This window comes from Amblyraja radiata, chromosome 5, assembly GCF_010909765.2.
Source record: "Amblyraja radiata isolate CabotCenter1 chromosome 5, sAmbRad1.1.pri, whole genome shotgun sequence".
In the NCBI taxonomy this organism is placed as follows: Eukaryota; Metazoa; Chordata; class Chondrichthyes; order Rajiformes; family Rajidae; genus Amblyraja; species Amblyraja radiata.
Window position 1 is genome coordinate 22,402,201 of NC_045960.1, and position 18,772 is coordinate 22,420,972.

General features: G+C 42.3%; 1 protein-coding gene across 1 annotated transcript in view; it reads right to left on the minus strand.

Moving 5' to 3' along the window:
• The window catches only part of ptk7 (protein tyrosine kinase 7 (inactive)), a 153,453-nt gene that overhangs the window by 36,997 nt on the left and 97,684 nt on the right, over positions 1–18,772 (minus strand). Inside the window, exons 6-7 of the mRNA XM_033020727.1 lie at positions 2,676–2,806; positions 173–439 (exon numbers count right to left, since the gene is read on the minus strand). Coding sequence (XP_032876618.1) covers positions 173–439; positions 2,676–2,806 — 398 coding nt within the window. The remainder of the gene's footprint in view (positions 1–172; positions 440–2,675; positions 2,807–18,772) is intronic.

Genomic DNA, 18,772 nt, shown 5'->3' on the forward strand with positions numbered 1-18,772 from the left:
CAGTTCCTAGTGCATAAATAAAATTGGTCTTTGATCTTAATACTGCTTATGGAATCTTTGTGTATGCTGGCTGCTTTTATCTGTAATTTACTCGTCCATCAAAGTAATTCATTGGCTATGAATGATTTCTTCAGTAGGCAACTTAAATTAAACAAAATTAAAGGTTCCTTACTTGCCACAGTGATGTTCAGTTCACTGGTCTTCTCTCCAGCTTTGTTTTTAGCATGACAGGTGTAAATTCCTGAATCTTTCTGTGATGTTTCATTGAAAATCAGTTTATTGCCAGCCTGATAGACACGACCTTCAGATGGAATTTGTGCACTGCCCCTATACCACCCCACAACAGGCAGAGGCAGTCCTCTTGGTGGTGAACATTCAATGTCTTGTGTGGTATTTGCAATAAAGATTTTTGGCTTGAATGGAAGCATATCATGGATTTCTAAATTTTAAAACACAAATAAAATAATTACATAGCAGTTGAAATTGTTTTACTTAGTAGTGAGCCTATATTTCTGTGCATCATTCTGATAGGAACAACATTATTACTCACAGAAACTAATTGTCAAAAACTATACAAAATAGTTTCGAGAAAGACTTTCAGTAATTTGTTGAGGTGCCAAATCTTTTGGAAAGACAACAAATTTGCTACATGTATTCAAGAAGGATAGCAGGGACAACAGTTAGTACAAATCAGTGAATCTATCATCAAAGAAAGCCATTGAGAAGGTATCTTTCTTGCCCTTCTTTGATATCTCTCATCTTCTAGGAATTTTTTTTAGGGGGCTGGATTAATCTACATTTACAAAGTCATAGATGAATTCAACTGTATCAGTATGTCTTTGCTAGGAAGAGATCCCATCTGCCTAATTTAACCAACATTTTCAAAGAGTTAACAAAGTTATTGATGAATGGGATGTTGTTGATGAAGTCGACACAAACTTCAGTAAGGTCTTTGATGAAGTCCCATAAAAAGTATCTCAGATCTGAACTGTTAACAAGCTGTTTCTCTTTCCACAGATGCTGCCCAAACTGCTGAGTGTTTTGGGCAGTCTGTTTACATTCCATATGGGAGACTGGTTTTACAGGTTGGAGCCCAAAAGACTCAAAGTAAATTGGCAAATTTGTTTAATTTAATTCCTAATTTGCTGATTATAGGAGCCTGAAGGTTGTTTTAATGATGGAAACATATGACCAGGAATCAATGCGCTACTGTTTAATATATACAATAGCAATTGCATAATAAGCAGGAAAAATACGCTGTCTTGGGGAAAAAAACTTTCCATATAACTTCCCAGCAGTAACCACATACCAATCATTGTCTCTAGAGAACAGCTGCGAGTTTCATCATGGGTAGCCATTAAAATTAACGGTGTGATCATTTCTGTTGACACTTGTACAATGATACTATATTGAACAATGTAACCTAAGCCTTTCATATTTTTAGCTTGTAGTAACAAAAATATGCTATTAAAAATGCTATTTACTTTTGAAAATCCTGAAGGGAAAAATAACCCCCCTTTTCCCCATTGCCATAATTATGTTTACAACTTGGTTTTTACAATACATGGTTTCTTAGGAACATGGCTACCACATTATAGCAGTGCTACCTGTAAAGGACATGCAGGAGTCCAGAAATATTTCAGCCGTTGATATTTTTTCAGAAGATGAGAGATATCAAACAAGGGCATGAAAGATGCCTTCCCAATGGTACACAAAAATGCTGGAGAAACTCAGCGGGTGCAGCAGCATCTATGGAGCGAAGGAAATAGGCAACGTTTCGGGCCGAAACCCTTCTTCAGTCTGAAGAAGGGTTTCGGCCCAAAACGTTGCCTATTTCCTTCGCTCCATAGATGCTGCTGCACTCACTGGGTTTCTCCAGCATTTTTGTGTACCTTCGATTTTCCAGCATCTGCAGTTCCTTCTTAAATACCTTCCCAATGGCTTCCTTTGCAGAAAAATAACTTTGTCAAGTCATTTTCACAAAATGTGTTGGGTGTATGATGTATATTTAGCTGTGCTGCAAGATTGGTTACCACATCTTTTCAATGTGTAATTACACTTCTACCCTTGTGTGAAAAATATACATCTTCTAGATGCGCTGGGACACATCCTCAGTGATGTGACCTGGGATCATCGGGTGTTTCGGGTCTCACAACATTAGACACCCTCGCCCAGGCGACCCAGCTGGGGTTGATCAGGCCCCGCTTGCGTCCCAGCAGCAACTGCCCACGGATCAGCCATCTTAATAACTACTCTGCAGGGGTTGGGAGATTCTAGTGCGTGGAGGGACTGGGCTCTGTGGGGTGAGTCCTGGCCGGGCTCCTCCTGCGCCTCACCAGGTTCAAGGCCTGTGCGTTGCACCTCTTTCTCCTTCTCCGAGCATTTCATTCTCGCCTGATGGATTTTTAGGCCACGGTGGTTCAATAGGCCTTTCCGTAGCTTTATTGGGTGTATTTCTCACGAAAGACACAGACTGGGGAGCTAACCCAGCCTAACCGGGAGCCGTCTTTCCGTGCCAGCTATCTCTCCAGTAGTCATCAAACTTTTCTTGGTTGTCACCCAGTCTATTCCTAGGTGCCACTGGCTGAGCCAGACTTCAGTGTGAAAAATATACAATCAATGTATACTGCCTTAATCCTACTTCTTGACAATTGAGAATGGTTCATTATCCATACCTGCCATGCGGAGAGCAGCTTCCATCACAGTGGGCTTCCCTCTTGGGCCCCGACCAACACATTTATACACGCCAAAACTGCGAGGTCTCACATTAGTAAGCAGCAGAGATCCATTAGCATATACCATCGTCCTGAGGAGAGCAGATTTAAAGTTTTTAAAAACTGTAAGCATTAGTTTGTACCTCCTTTCGTTGCATTTTCCAGTTCAAAACACCATCCTCATCCATCCATTTAACGTCGACAGTCCCCAAAGGTTTATTTGCATTCTCCTTCAAACACACGCTGCCACCCTGCCTTCTATCATCAGCAGACCAGTACATATGTTACACTCTCCATTCAACCAAATCACTGATAGTGAACAGCCTAGGTAACCCATCTCTGCAGTATCCCACAATCACAGTCTCTCTATTCAACAATGGCCACTTTATTCCCACTGTTTTCTGTTCAAGTGTTCAAATATACTATTTCACAAATCCTAATTTGGCTTGATCTCTTGTGGAACACCTTCTCGAAAACCTTTTTCAAAATCCAAATGCACAGATATACTGCATCTCCTGGAACTATGCTGCTTCTTATAACCTCAAAAAGCTAACAGATTTACAGTATCTATTATACTTAAACACTCGTCTTGTTTATGTGTGTGTGTGTGTGTGTGTGTGTGTGTGTGTGTGTGTGTGTGTGTGTGTGTGTGTGTGTGTGTGTGTGTGTGTGTGTGTGTGTGTGTGTGTGTGTGTGTGTGTGTGTGTCAGTCATCTGGGCACAATCTGGTTAATTCCTATTTTGATTTTGATAGAATTTATTGCCACACAACCAGGGTCGGTGGAATTTTGGGTTGTCAGCAACGGTACAATAATAAAGAACACACAACCACAATAAAAATGTAACACAAACATCCACCACAGCATTCATCACTGTGGTGGAAGGCACAGAACTTGGCCAGACCTCCTCCATTTTCCCCCGTGGTCGGGACCTCCACCCTCCGCAGCCGTTGCTGCGGGCGTCCAGATGGTAAGGGACAAAGTCAAAGGCAAGGTAAGTCCAGGATCGGCTCTTCCCCACCGGAGACCGCGGCTTCAGGCTGGTGTAGGCCGCAGGCCGGCGGTCGAAGATTTAAAGTCCCCGCCGCACCGCAGCCAGAAGCACCGCAGACCGCATTTAGAATAGAATAGAATGCCATTTTATTGTCACTATACACATGTACAATGAGATTAAAAGTCTTTCGTGAGAAATACACCCAATAAAGCTACTCAGTGCAGACATGTAATTAGTGCAAAAAAACAAAAAACAAAATAAAGGGGGGGGGGGGATAAGGTGCACAGTTCTGCGGCGCTATATACATATCTATAAAAAGACAATGGATGAATAGAGTGAATAAATAGGATTCCTATATACAGTATGGGTTATTGCACATATTTTAAAAAAATTACAGTTACAGTACAAATTACAGTAGGTGGATAGATGGAAGTCCGGGGGTTAGGCTGTGAAGTCAGTACATGTATGAGTTCAGGGAGGTTATGGCTTTTGGAAAGCAACTGTTTGTCCTTGTTCTGATGCACCTATAGCGCCTCCCTGAGGGCAGCAGGTCGAACAGGCCAAATGCAGGATGGGAGCTGTCAATTTCTTCCAAACACTCGGCCACAGCCTTCCCATTTTCACACATTCTACTCACATTTTTCCCCTCGAGGTGATAAAAATCTTCCCGTCGCATTCCCACCTATATTTCCCAACTTTTTAATGTTTTAAAGTTTTAAACACACCCCCCGAGTGACATCGCAATGGACTCGCAATGCAGGACGAGACACTCCAGGACGAAGGGGCAATCAAGTGCTCGTGCGGCGGCTGCCGGCGCCCGACAGCCAACACCTGGTGGCGCCGTGGGCCCTGGCATGAAGTCGAGCCTGGTGCTCGAGCTGGAGTGAGGGCCGAGCCCGGGGCTTGGGATAGGGCCGTGATTGGGGCCAATAAAGAAGTCGCCGCTGGAACCAAGGACGAGCCTCTGTCCAGGGTCAGGAACGGTGAAGTCGGAACCTGCACTGGAGCCCAGGCGGCGGCCAAGCTGACGGCTGGAGGCTGCCGCTGGAACCAAGGACGAGCCTGGGCCTGGACTGGAGCCTAGGTAGCGGCCCAGCCTGGGTCTACAGCCAGGACAGGGTCGAGTATGAAAACCAGGCCGAGTTCCAGGCCCTGGCGCTGCTCTACGACCTGGGTAGGCCCTGGGGCAGGGAATGGGAGTGAGGGGAGGAGGAGGAGGGAAATGAGGAGGAGGGAGATGGGGTAGAGTCTCTACCCCCCTCCCTCTCTGCCCCTCTCCCTTTCTACCACCCTCCCCCTCCCCTCCATCTCTACCCCCTCCCCCTCTCTCTCTCCCTCTACCCCCATCCGTCTACCCGCTCCCTCTCTATCACCCTCTCTCTACCCCTCTCTCTCTCTACCCCCCCTCCCCTCCCTCTCTATCCCCCCTCCCTCTCCCTCTCTACCCCCCCCCCCCTCCCTCCCTCTCTAAGAAGTGGTGTATTGAGACCTATATCGGACAAAGTCAGCATGGATTTACAAAAGGTAAATCATGTCTGACGAATCTTATAGAATTTTTCGAGGATGTAACTAGTAGCGTGGATAGGGGAGAACCAGTGGATGTGGTGTATCTGGACTTCCAGAAGGCTTTCGACAAGGTCCCACATAAGAGATTAGTTTACAAACTTAAAGCACACGGCATTGGGGGTTCAGTATTGATGTGGATAGAGAACTGGCTGGCAAACAGGAAGCAAAGAGTAGGAGTAAACGGGTCCTTTTCACAATGGCAGGCAGTGACTAGTGGGGTACCGCAAGGCTCAGTGCTGGGACCCCAGCTATTTACAATATATATTAATGATCTGGATGAGGGAATTGAAGGCAATATCTCCAAGTTTGCGGATGACACTAAGCTGGGGGGCATTGTTAGCTGTGAGGAGGATGCTAGGAGACTGCAAGGTGACTTAGGATAGGCTGGGTGAGTGGGCAAATGTTTGGCAGATGCAGTATAATGTGGATAAATGTGAGGTTATCCATTTTGGTGGCAAAAACAGGAAAGCAGACTATTATCTAAATGGTGGCCGACTAGGAAAAGGGGAGATGCAGCGAGACCTGGGTGTCATGGTACACCAGTCATTGAAAGTGGGCATGCAGGTGCAGCAGGCAGTGAAGAAAGCGAATGGTATGTTAGCTTTCATAGCAAAAGGATTTGAGTATAGGAGCAGGGAGGTTCTACTGCAGTTGTACAGGGTCTTGGTGAGACCACACCTGGAGTATTGCGTACAGTTTTGGTCTCCAAATCTGAGGAAGGACATTATTGCCATAGAGGGAGTGCAGAGAAGGTTCACCAGACTGATTCCTGGGATGTCAGGACTGTCTTATGAAGAAAGACTGGATAGACTTGGTTTATACTCTCTAGAATTTAGGAGATTGAGAGGGGATCTTATAGAAACTTACAAAATTCTTAGGGGTTGGACAGGCTAGATGCAGGAAGATTGCTCCCGATGTTGGGGAAGTCCAGGACAAGGGGTCACAGCTTAAGGATAAGGGGGAAATCCTTTAAAACCGAGATGAGAAGAACTTTTTTCACACAGAGAGTGGTGAATCTCTGGAACTCTCTGCCACAGAGGGTAGTCGAGGCCAGTTCATTGGCTATATTTAAGAGGGAGTTAGATGTGGTCCTTGTGGCTAAGGGGATCAGGGGGTATGGAGAGAGGGCAGGTACGGGATACTGAGTTGGATGATCAGCCATGATCATATTGAATGGCGGTGCAGGCTCGAAGGGCCGAATGGCCTACTCCTGCACCTAATTTCTATGTTTCTATGGGTGAGCGGTGGAATAGTGCATTCAGGGACCAGCCCTCCCCTGTGACTCCATGCGCGCGCCCCTCCCCCCCCCCCCCTTCACATTGGGGGACGGGACCTAACGGGTCCCACTTGGTCTAGTATATTCTCATAAAACCTTGCTTATGACCAACTCTATTATTTTGTACGTGCATTGTCACCACTCCGTGAAGAACAGATTCCAGACTTTCCACACCAACGAAAACAGGCTAACTGATCCACAGTCCTCCCGTTTCTCTTTGCCCCCTTTCTTAAACTGTAGAATTACATTTACTATCTTCTTCCAACTTAGAATTCTAGGTATTTGTAAAGACGACATCTCATCTCTTTTAAGGGTATCAGGTTCCGTGGATTTATTAGCTTTATGTCTCACTATTTTATGCAATACTTTAAAATCTCATGGTAATTTCTTTCAAAACTCCTCAGTCACGGTTGTTCCCCATGGTTTTTAAGAGGTGTTCTGTGATTTTTTTTAAAGGCAGACACAAAATACTCGCTTTGTTTCCTTATTCCTCAAAATAATTTCCCTGATGAGTGTATAAAGGAGCCACATTATATGTCCAGAGAACTTTTCAGAGTCTGTTTTTAGGTGTCCTCCTGGATTACAGTCAGAGTCACACAGCATGACACCAACTCTTCCTTGCTGCCCAAGATCCCCATCCCAGCTAGTTCCATTTGCCTACATTCGACCCATATCCTTCTAAACTTTTCCTGTCCAAATGCCTTTTCTTCGTAAACCTGCCTTAACTATTTTGTTTGGCAGCATGTTCCAACCTCACTGTGTAAAAAATAATGCCCTTTGGGTTCCAATTAAATCTTTCCCCTCTCACCTTTAATGTATGCCCTTAATTCTTGATTCTCCTAACCTAGAAAAAAAGCTGTGTGCATACATCCAATCTATTGCACTCATGATTTTATACACCTCTATAAGATCACCCCTCAGCCTCCTGTGCTCCAAGGAGTAAAGTCCTAGCCTTCCCAAACTCTTCCGTTGTTTCAAGCCATCAATTTCTGGCAACATCCTCATAACTCTTTCCAGCTTATTGGTATATTTCCTATTGTGAGCAAACAAAACTCAACCTATACTCCAATTGCAGCCTCAGCAATGTGTTGTACAACTGCAACATAACATCCCAGCATGCCAAAAGCCTTCTTCACCACAATATCTACCAGCGACGTTACTTACAGGAAACTATTCCTCAACACTACTCCTCCACAACACTCTCCCAAAGCCCCACCATTCACTGTGATGGTCTTGCCCTGGTTTGACTTCTGAAGTGCAACAGCTCACAACTATCCAAATTAAACTTGTTTGCCAATCCTTGGCTCGCTTGTCCAGCAGATCATGATCCTGCTGTAATTCTTGATAACCATCTTCACTGCCAGAGGATCATTGGGACAGAGCTACCAGCCTTGGAGGGCATCTACCACACATGGTGCCTCAGGAAGGCCGTCAGCATCCACAAAGACTCATCACACCCCTGTAATGGACTGTTTGAACTACTTCCCTCCGGCAGACGTTACAAGGCCTTCTATGCCCGTACCTCCAGACTCAGAAACAGCTTTATTCCAAGAGCTATAGCGGCTCTGAACCGGCCCTGCTGAGTGCCCCCCACCCCCCCTGGACTGTCTCCCTCGGATGGTCACGACACACAGCTTATTTATTTATTTTACTTTTCTTTTTCATCGGTTGGAGCTGCATACTAAATCTCGTTGCACTGACGTGCAATGACAATAAAAGATATTATTATTATTATTATTATTATTACTATATCACCTATTGTAGCCTTAGAGATTTAATGGGGATCAGCTTGGTAAGATTTTCCACAGAGGATGGTACAAATGTGGAGCTAGCTACCAAAAGAAGTGGCAGATGCTGGTCGAATTACAATGTTTAATAATACATCTGGATCGTTTTATGGATAAGAAACGTTTAGAGGGATAAGGACCAAATGGAGACAAATGTGTACGCTCGGGAAGGCACCTTGGTCAGCATGTACAAGTTGGGCCAAAGAGCATATTTTCATTTTGTTTAACTATGACTCAACGAACATAATAACACCAAAACAACATGCTAAATGTGATGTCTCCTACACAATTACTAGGTGATTATAATCAATTCACCATTCTGTAGTATGTTTCACCATTCACAGTAAAGAATTTTCACAAATTGATGTCTATCTTGTATTGGTGACCTTATTTTTAGAGATACAGCACGGAAACAGGTCCTTCAGCCCACTGACCAGTGTTCCCTGCATATTAACACGCCTCCACATTAACACAAGCCTACACACACTAGGGACAATTCACACTTATACTGAGTGTACAAACCCAAGCCAATTAATTTCCAAACCTGTACGTCTTTGTAGTGTGGGAGGAAACTGAAGATCTCAGAGAAAACCCACGCGGTCACGGGGAGAACATACAAACTCTGTAAAGACAGCACCCATAGTCGGGATTGAACCCGGGTCTCCGGCGCTACAAGCGCTGTAAGGCAGCAACTCTACCGCTGCGCCACCGTACCACCCACTTTTGTTTTGCTTTATCCAATAACTGTACTAACCCAATTAAAATGTCTCTCTTTTCATAGTCCTCTCTTTTAATGCAAGATCATAAGGACATAAGAATAGTCAATGACTGAAGGTTACCCCACTATTTAATATGATCATAACTGATCTGCCTCAGGCGTCGGCTCCTGCACTAGTTCTGCATAGCCCTCGCTTCCTTGACATGCCTACTTCTTATATATACCCAATGATCTGGCCTGCCCAATCCTCCAGTATCCCAGAGATTCACCATCCCAGCATTTGCAGTCCTCTTGATTCTTCTCTCATAAGTGGTCCAGCTGCAATCAATCTTTCAAGTCTTTTTCACACAATCCTATGCCTCTATAACTTAAAAAAACAACAACTACATCAGTACAAAGTTCGCCAAATGTGGAAGAACCAAAACAAAAGATTGTAATCATGTATTGCCTTTCCGCTGACTGGTTAGCATACAACATTGTATGCTATTGTATCTCGATACACATGAAAATAAACAATAAACTAAACTGTTTTTTAAATACATTTGAGGAAAGGAATCTGTCATCCTCACTGAGTCTGACATTTGAGGAATCCCTATCAACATAATATAGTTGACTTTTAACGGCTGCCTGAAATGGCTGAGCAAACCCTTCCATTCAAGGGGTTTCAATTAACAATGAGCGCTACTGTTACTGAATAAATCCATATGCAGTGGCGGACTGGCCAGGGTGTCAGCTTGCCCGATGACAAGTGGGCCTCCTATATCAAGTGGGCCACCTATATCAAGTGGGCCCCCTATATCAAGTGGGCCCCAGATGAAGTGGGCCCCAGATGAAGTGGGCCCCCTTTGTCTCCTGGCAACCAATATTTTTAGACCGAGTCCGCTACTGTCCATATGATAACAACAAATAAAAGTATTTGAAATAAATTCCTAATTGCATTGTGCACACTTGAGATATATGGGAAGAGGAGTTAAAATGCTTAGCAACTGGGAGTCCAGTAGACCTTTGCAGACCAATTACGTGATTGGCGAAACCATCATTATTCGCATAGTTCACACTTCTTTTTTTTTTTGTTTTTTTGTTTTTTTGTTTTTGTTTATTTTATTAGAAGCTAGTACAATACAAAACAATACAGTGGGACCTAATTTTAGGTGCCAACTATGTCATAACGTAATTATACATTCTATGTACAACCTCTAGTTTTATGTTTTTGAAAATGAAATAAGAAAGACAAGAAGGGAAAAAAACCAACAACAAAAAATTGGAGAAGCGAAAAAGAGGAAAAATAGATAGTAGAAAATAGAAAAATGTGAAGTGTGTGTAAAAGAAAAGAAAAAGTGGAAAGTAGAAAAAGGAGAAAAAGATCCTTAAAAGAGAAATTTTCAAATCTTTATTCGGAGATGTAAATCTATCCACGACCTGACCTGAAATCAGCAATCTTTACGGTACCGCTGCATCACATGATTCCAAAAAGTCGATAAAAGGAGACCAACTCCTTAAGAATTGGTCATATTTATCTATTAGTCGGAGTCTCATTTCTTCAAGGCGTGCTATGTCCATCATATTCCTAATCCACATTTTAACAGTTGGAATAGCTGTATTTTTCCAAAATTTAAGTATCAATTTCTTTCCAATTATTAACCCATAATTAAAAAAAACTTTTTGGTCTTTATTTAAATTGATATCTTCTACTATTATTCCAAATATAATCCATTCCGTATTAGGTTCTATTCTTGACTTGAAAAGCTTTGTAAATATATCAAATATATCGCTCCAAAATTTATTCAACTTTATACATCCTACAAATGAATGTGTTATATCAGCATTTTGAAACAAACATTTATCGCATCTGGGAGAGACGTTTGGGTAAAATTTATTCAACCTCGTTTTTGAATAATATAGTCTATGTAATAATTTAAATTGAATTAAATTATGTCTTTCATTAATGGAACAATTATGTGTGTTCATCAGATACTTTCCCCATCTATCCTGCATAGTTCACACTTGATTAAAAGGAGTGTTCATGTATAGGTTTTAGACTGAAAGGTATCAACGAGTAACAGCAGTGCAAATTAAAATATCAGTCGATCAAGTGGCAATTTAAGCTTTAAATGCATTGTGAGCTATCATGGGCAGAATTTCAAAAGAGGAACATGGATCACATGCGGATCGAGGAGTTTAGTTTAACTTGGCTTCATATTTGGCACAGACCTTGAGGGCCTAAGGACCGGTTCCTGTGCTGAACTGTTCTATGTTATCTTCCCTGGTGGGTTTAAGTAAACATAGGGCATCAATGCTAAGAGAACATTGCGGAATGTTTTCAAGGACTGAACATTTAGCTTACTCACAAGAAGCTTGAAAGTGACTATTTCAGTTTAGATTAGCCAATGATTCGACAAGCCCTGTGGCACAACTAGGAGAAAAACACTCAACTGAAGGGAAATCCAAACGACTAGACAATTACATTTACAATGTTTGTTAGAGTCCCAGTCGGTGGCAGCATAGACAACTGAAAAGTTAAAACTCCACACTGTACACAACCAAGTGCCAATGCTAAGTGGAACAAGAGGACAGAATCTGACTTTTTGGAAAGTGCTTGAAACAAGAGACCAGTTTGACAAAAAAATATTCAGAAACTACAACACAGAAACAGGCTTTTGAGCTCAAATAGTCTATATGTGCCTTTTTACAATACTGGAGAGTTTTTGATGAACAAGATTCACTTTTTTACACCAATACACTGTTCTTAACAAAAATCTACCCATCATGTGAAACCTTATAAGTAGTAGATATAAATTAGGTAACTTCAAGACCGAAAGTCAAAAACATTGTCATAACAGACAAATTTTCATAATTTTCCCACCATTTTGGACACCAAAAGTGTGACATTAAAAACTCTACCAGATTTAGTCATGAATATTTAATTCATAAATAAACTTCATATGGCCCCTCATACATATACGTTTTGATAATGATCTAGGGAAATATCTTCATCTATACTAGGAGAAAAATACAGTAACATAAAGGTAATACAGTATTTGTTACATGCAGTATTGTAAAAAGACACATATTCTATCAAGTACCATTCTGCAACCATTTGGATAAAGAACTTCCTCCCAAATTCCTCAGTGGATTTATTACTACCTTATATTTATTGCTCTGAATTTTGGAGCTTCCCACAAACTTTCCCGACCTGAATAAACTAACTTGTTTTTAATATTTATTAACGTAATTTGGACTTTGCAAACATTTAATACCTATTCCTACTTACTTAAGTTATGGATAACTTTCCTGAGCGAATGTAATGCCTGTGATGAAAGAATTGGCAGGTATTCTGACAATGGAATACAGCCAGAGTTAGAATGGTGCACCCTGGAGGGGTATTTGCAGTGGTGGCTCCACTATGAATCCACTGCATTTGTCTTATGTTTCAAAAAGAGCATCCTCTTTGGCTGGAAACACAAGCTGGAAATTGGAAGCTCAGTGGGTCAAGCCTGATTCAGGGTTTTGACCCGAAAAGTCAACAATTCCTTTCCCCCTACATAGGCTGCTCGACCAACTGAGTTCCTCCAACAGATTCTTTTGTTGCTCCAGATTCCAGCTTCTGCAGTCTTTGGTGTCTCCTGTTCCTGTGTTGTACTGTTCTATGAATTAGCCTGATTTAGGGAAGAAATTCCTTCGTTTAGGGCTTTGACATCACCCAATTCCAGTGGACATAGTGAAATTAGCACATGCATTTAACATCCTGTTGAAAGACAAAGTGATAGCTTTCCTTTTGCGGCCAATGCTTTTTGTTTCTTTGTTTCTCTCCTTTCATTAAGATCAAAGCAGCAAGGGTTCCTGTGTTTTTTCACATTTCCATTAGCAAGGCCATGTTAAGGCAGAAATGTTCAGCAGCATCTCTTGAATCACATGGTCTTGAGGATCAGGGCTGAGTTTATGAGTATGAAGGTCTCTAATCAAAGGGAACTGAAGGGTGAATAATTGACAAAAGGTTTCATCTTCAGTGCACTCATTAAAAGATGCAACAAACAGATCTTAGTAGTGCAGGAACAAGTTTTGGGTAAAGCCATTTCCCAAACAACATATTTTAAGGTCAATAAGAATCCTGCAAATTTCATAATCATAATAGTACTTTATTAGCCAAGTATGTTTTGCAACATACGAGGAATTTGATTTGCCATACAGTCATACCAATAAAGAGTAACAAGACACCCAAATACATTTTTAACATGAACAACCACATTCCTCACTGTGGTGGAAGGCAAAAAAAGTTCAATCTTCTTCCCTTCTTTGTTCTCCCGCGGTCGGGGCACTCGAACCATCCGTTGTCTGGGCAATCTTGGCTCCCGCAACTAGCGGTCTAGCCCTCCGCAACAGGGCAATCAAGCTCCCACATCAGGTGGGATCTCGGCTCCCCTGCGCCGGGTGATCAGACCCCGGGTCGGGGCTAGTCGAACCTCCAGCGACTTTGGAGCTTCCCGACATCAGTCTCTACTCGAGACTGCGAGCTCCTCGATGTTGAAATCTGCAGGCAATGGATGGCAGGCTCCGATGGCAAGTCCACGGCCCCGCTTTGGGGCTCAAAGTCAGTCTCGAGCAAGGCTGCCAGCTCCATGATGTTAGGCCGCAGAGTGACCGGAGATACGATCCAGAAAAAAAATCGCATCTCCAGCAAAGTAAGAGATTGAAAAAAGTTTCCCCCAACCCCTCCCCCCACATAAAACAAACCAGAGAACATTAACACATACTTTTAAAACACACTAAAAATAACAAAAAAGACAAAGAGACAGACAGACTGTTGGCGAGACTGCCATCGCTGACGGTGGGTCGGGCTAGCCGAACCTCTTGCGAATTTGGCGCTACCCGAGACTGCTATTGATATGTTGCACAAAATTACAAAAGCCAGCAAAAACTGCTCGCAAACTCATTTCGTAATTGGTGGGATGGATGATAAAGATTGAGTGCACCCCTTTCGCCATTTTTGTTCAGCTTCAGAAGGGGCTCTAGGTTCTTAATGCCTTCCAAAATGCTCCTTTGCCATTTTGAGCTGTCATGGTCAGTGAATCCATGTAAATCCCATGAGCAAGGTATGGTACATGTCCAAGGAGTCTTTAGGAATAATCTTGAAGCATTTCTTCTATCCTCCTGGTAATATTTTGCTGTGAAGCTCAGAACGCCGGCTTTGGGAGATTTGTGTCAGGCATGTGAATGATGTGGCCTAGACTTTGGAGCAGGCCGAGTGTGATTGGAGCCTGCAAACTGGGGATATCCACCTGCAAGATGCTGACAATGCTTCTGCAACGTTCCCTGTGCAACTCCCTGGTTAAATCATGCCTTCCCACCCAAACCACCCCTCCCCAAGTACCTTATCCTGCATCCGCAGATGATGCAACACCTGTCACTATACCTCCTCCCTCGATTCTGTCCAGGGACCCCGACAGTCCTTTCAGGTTAGGCAGAGGTTCACTTGTACCTGCTCCAACCTCATCTACTGCATCCATTGTTCAAGATGTGGACTCTTATACATCGGCGAGACTAAGCGTAGACTGGGCGATCGTTTCGCCGAACACCTTCGCTCAGCCCGCCTGAACCCATCTGATCTCCCGGTTGCTAAACACTTTAATTCTCCTTCCCATTCCCGCACAGACCTGAAGAAGGATCTCGACCCTAAACGTCACCCATTCCTTCTCTCCAGAGATTTTGCCTGTCCCGCTGAGTTACTCCAGCTTTTTGTGTCTACCCACACAGACCTTTCTGTCCTCAGTCTCCTCCATTGTCAGAGTGAGGCTAAACACAAATTGGGAGGAACAGCATCTCGTATTTTGCTTGGACAGCTTGGACAATGGTATGAATATGGATTTATTTCACTTCAGGCAGCCCCAGCATTCCCTCTCTCTCTATCCCTCCCCCACCCGTCGCACTAGCTTCTAATTTTCACCCAACAAACAGCTAACAATGGCCTGTTTCCTTCATCATCGTTACTTTTGTACATATATTTTATTCATTGTGCTTTATCTCTCTACATCATCGCCTATATCTCTTTTCTCCCTTATCCCTAACCAGCCTGAAGAAGGGTCTCGACCCGAAACATCACCCATTACTTCTCACCAGAGATGCTGCCTGTCCCGCTGATTTACTCCAGCTTTTTGTGTCTATCTTCTGACAATGATTTGTTGATATTGCTCCAAATTCCAAGAGCTCTGCCCTCCTCCACTAAAGCAGCAGTCAAACATTAATCCCAAAACAATGAACCACAGAGTTTTTGTCCATCAAGTATTTCAAACCAGGGAACCAGTACAAATCATTTTTGCAGCTTGTCTCTGGAATCTGATGGCCAGCATACAATGCGAACACAAAAAGCTTCATGGTCTTTCTATTCTGCAAATTGTAAAAATTATCTGACAACTGGACTTCTAGCACCGACCGAGTGGATGGTAAATTCATGGTCAAAAATGAGCATTGACTTTTTAGAAAGTTTTCAATGAGTTAGAAACAAAGGGGGCGAAAATGACTCTTGGGCTGGATAGTGTCGTTGATGATAGAGACAATATCTCTGGACAAACATCAGAGTTAGCAACCCAGGAAACTGTTGGAGCAGTTGCTCCCTTTCCACATTACCAATCTCTATTTTAAGAAACAATGCTAATTTGGGTATTGGAAATGTGGGAAATCTCTAGATTTATTAGACTTCATGATTTTACTGCCACAGTGTAAAATGTGCCTCCAATGAAATGCTTATTATTTCTCCCTTCACAAATAATTCCCTTGTCAACTACCTCTCTCAAAAAGATCAAGTTTATGACTGATAGCATACATAGATTTCCTCAGGCTTTAGATAGTTACATAATGGCACATGCACACATGCCAGTGGTTCCACCATCACAAACATACATAGATGACTTTCCACTAGATGTCAGCCTTTGTTCAGTGTGACAGGTCTTGCCTCAGAAGAGATTTAAGATAAGAAAGAGCTTAATACCAACTATCCCTTGAGCCTGCTCAAGGCAGCTTGATTTGTTTCTAACACCTATGAGAGAGAAGCGAGTGTCACCAAACTTCTGAATTCTCTGGGGTGGAACAATCTCCAAGACAGACATGAAGCTCACCATTTGACCTGTTTTTACAAAATGTTAAATGGTCAGCTCGACTTAGATTACAAGACCTACACCAAACCCAAACCAATTAGGAGCAGACGAGGGCATTTGATGCAATTTGTGATCCCAGCTACAAAGACAGATGTGTACAGCAATTCGTTCTTCCCCCGCACAATTAAAGCATGGAATAATCTCCACCCTACTATAGTTACCCAACCAGATGCAACTAAATTTAAAGTAGCTCTTTCTTCCCAATAACCCTTTCTGGCTTAAGCCCTCCCTTCACCACCTCCAGTTTAAATTCCATTTGGAATATTTTGGAGGACCAAGAAACCAAGAAACAGATCATGGCTGATTCAATTCTGGACTCAATACCACATCCCTATTTTCTCCCATGCCCCCGAGTCCCTTGCAGTTTACATGTCTCTCAATCTCAATAACTGTACCTCTACAGCTTTATGGAATTCAGAATCACAAACGTCAGAGAAAGGGAATTGCTTCCTCTCCATCTGAAATAGGTGACCCCTTGTTCTGAAACCAGGAAGGGGGAGGGGAAGAGACATTCTCCCAGATCCTCTCTCGTAAATTCTCCTCCAAATCATGTACATTTCAGTAAATTCACCTATCATTTTTCATCTTTACTTCATTTTTCAACCCCTTGATTCTAGAGATCATTCCAATAAATCTTCTTCAAATGTGTCCTTAAATATGGAAATCAAAACTGTACACAGTGTGGTTTCTTGAAACAGCATGCAGATAGTCCAAACAAGGAAGGGGTCATGCTAAACCTTGTTTAATGAGCCTGGCCAAGTGATTGAGGTTTCAGTGGGAGAGCATTTTGAGGACAGTGATCATAACTCCTTAAGTTTAAGACTTGTTGCAATAAGACTGGATTCTGTGGTAAATTGCTAAATTGGGAGAAGGCTACATATATTAGCATTAAACAGGAACTAATTCTAATAGATGTGGAGAGTAGATGGGGAACATCTGTTATTGCGAAAATCCACATCTAACATGTGGGAGTATTTTAAAGACCGGCTGGTTAGAATCCAGGACCAGCATGTTCCTGTAAAGATGAAAGACAGGGATGGCAAGATTGGTCAGCATTAATTTACATGTTCAATAATTATAACATTTCCAGCAGTTTAGGTATTGCCATGACGTGTACAATATAGTAGAATGTTAAACATAGACTCAGACTTAAATAAAAGATAGTTCCTTAAACAATTTAGTACTCCCTATGTTTGTGGAATTCAAGAATAAAACCTCTAAAATAAAGCCTGAATTATTTTGCTTTTGCTTTGGTGGCATATTTTTGTTTTCTCCAAGGACAGCTAAGTGTTTTGTTTCTAGACTTTGAAGTACTCGAGTTCCAGAAGGCACATAGCCCCAATGTCAAGCTCCTCTGATTTCAACCACTTCCTCCAGAAGGAAACCACACTGTTTGCCAACAGATGCATGGGGGAAAAAAAGGGTTTTTCTAATCTAAATATTTCACACCTCAGAAAGGAGATATTTGTCCGCATTTCTCTTTCCCATTAAAGAAATGGATATTTAAATGCATTCCTTCACCTTTTTTTAATAAGTCACCTAAATTCATACATTAATTCAACGTCATTTTCAAAGCAATTTAGTTTTCTACTCGCCCAACTGTTTCAGGTTGAAAATTCCACATCCAGACTACCATCATTCATAGAATTGTACAACACAGCAAAAGGCCCTTTCGGCCCATCTTGATTGTGCAGATCACGATGCCTACCATCACTAATCCTATTATTGGTATTGGCCCATATCCATCAATGCCTTTCCTATCCAAGTACTGGTTCAAATGTCTTTCAAACATTGTAACTGTATCTGCTTCTTACACCTCCTGTGGAATTTTGCTCAGATAACAACTTCTCTCTCTCTCTCTGTGAAAAATAGACCACTCAGATTTCCTTCAAATATCTTCCCTCAATTTAAATTTGTGCTTGCGAGTTGTAGGTTCTCCCGCACTGGGGGAAAAAGATTCTGCTATCCAGCAATCCTATCTACACCCTCAATATTTTAAACCTCCACCAGGTCTCCCCTCAGCCTCCTATGTTCTTGTGAGAATAAACCCAGGTTCTTCAATCTCTCCTCGCAACTACAGCCCTCCATACCAGGCAACATTGTGGAGTACTGTTTGTGCACTCTTTCTATTGCTACCACATCCTTCCTTTGGTGTGTACACAATATTCCTGTGGTTTAACTAAGGTTTAGTATAGCTACTGCATGACTTCCTTTCTTCACACAACCTTAATGCCATGTACTAGTTTTAAATGTTCCAACACCAATAGATCTGAATAATCTTCACTTTCCTCATCAAAGCATATTTTCCCCAACTCAAAATATACCTTCCCACTTGATTAACTGAGATGATGCCAACTGTCTGAGGTTTAAAGGACTGTAACAGGAAGAGGTCACTTGTGTAGATTTAGCCAGCTGTTGCATATTAAAAGCAGTATAGCCAGCCAAACAGCTCTGTAAAAACCAAGGATCCCAAGGCAATAAGGCCACTTCAGACTTGGCATGTAGAGTTTGATTACAGTAAGATTAAGATATTAACATTGAAGGTAAATATGTTTAAACTGAAATGTTAC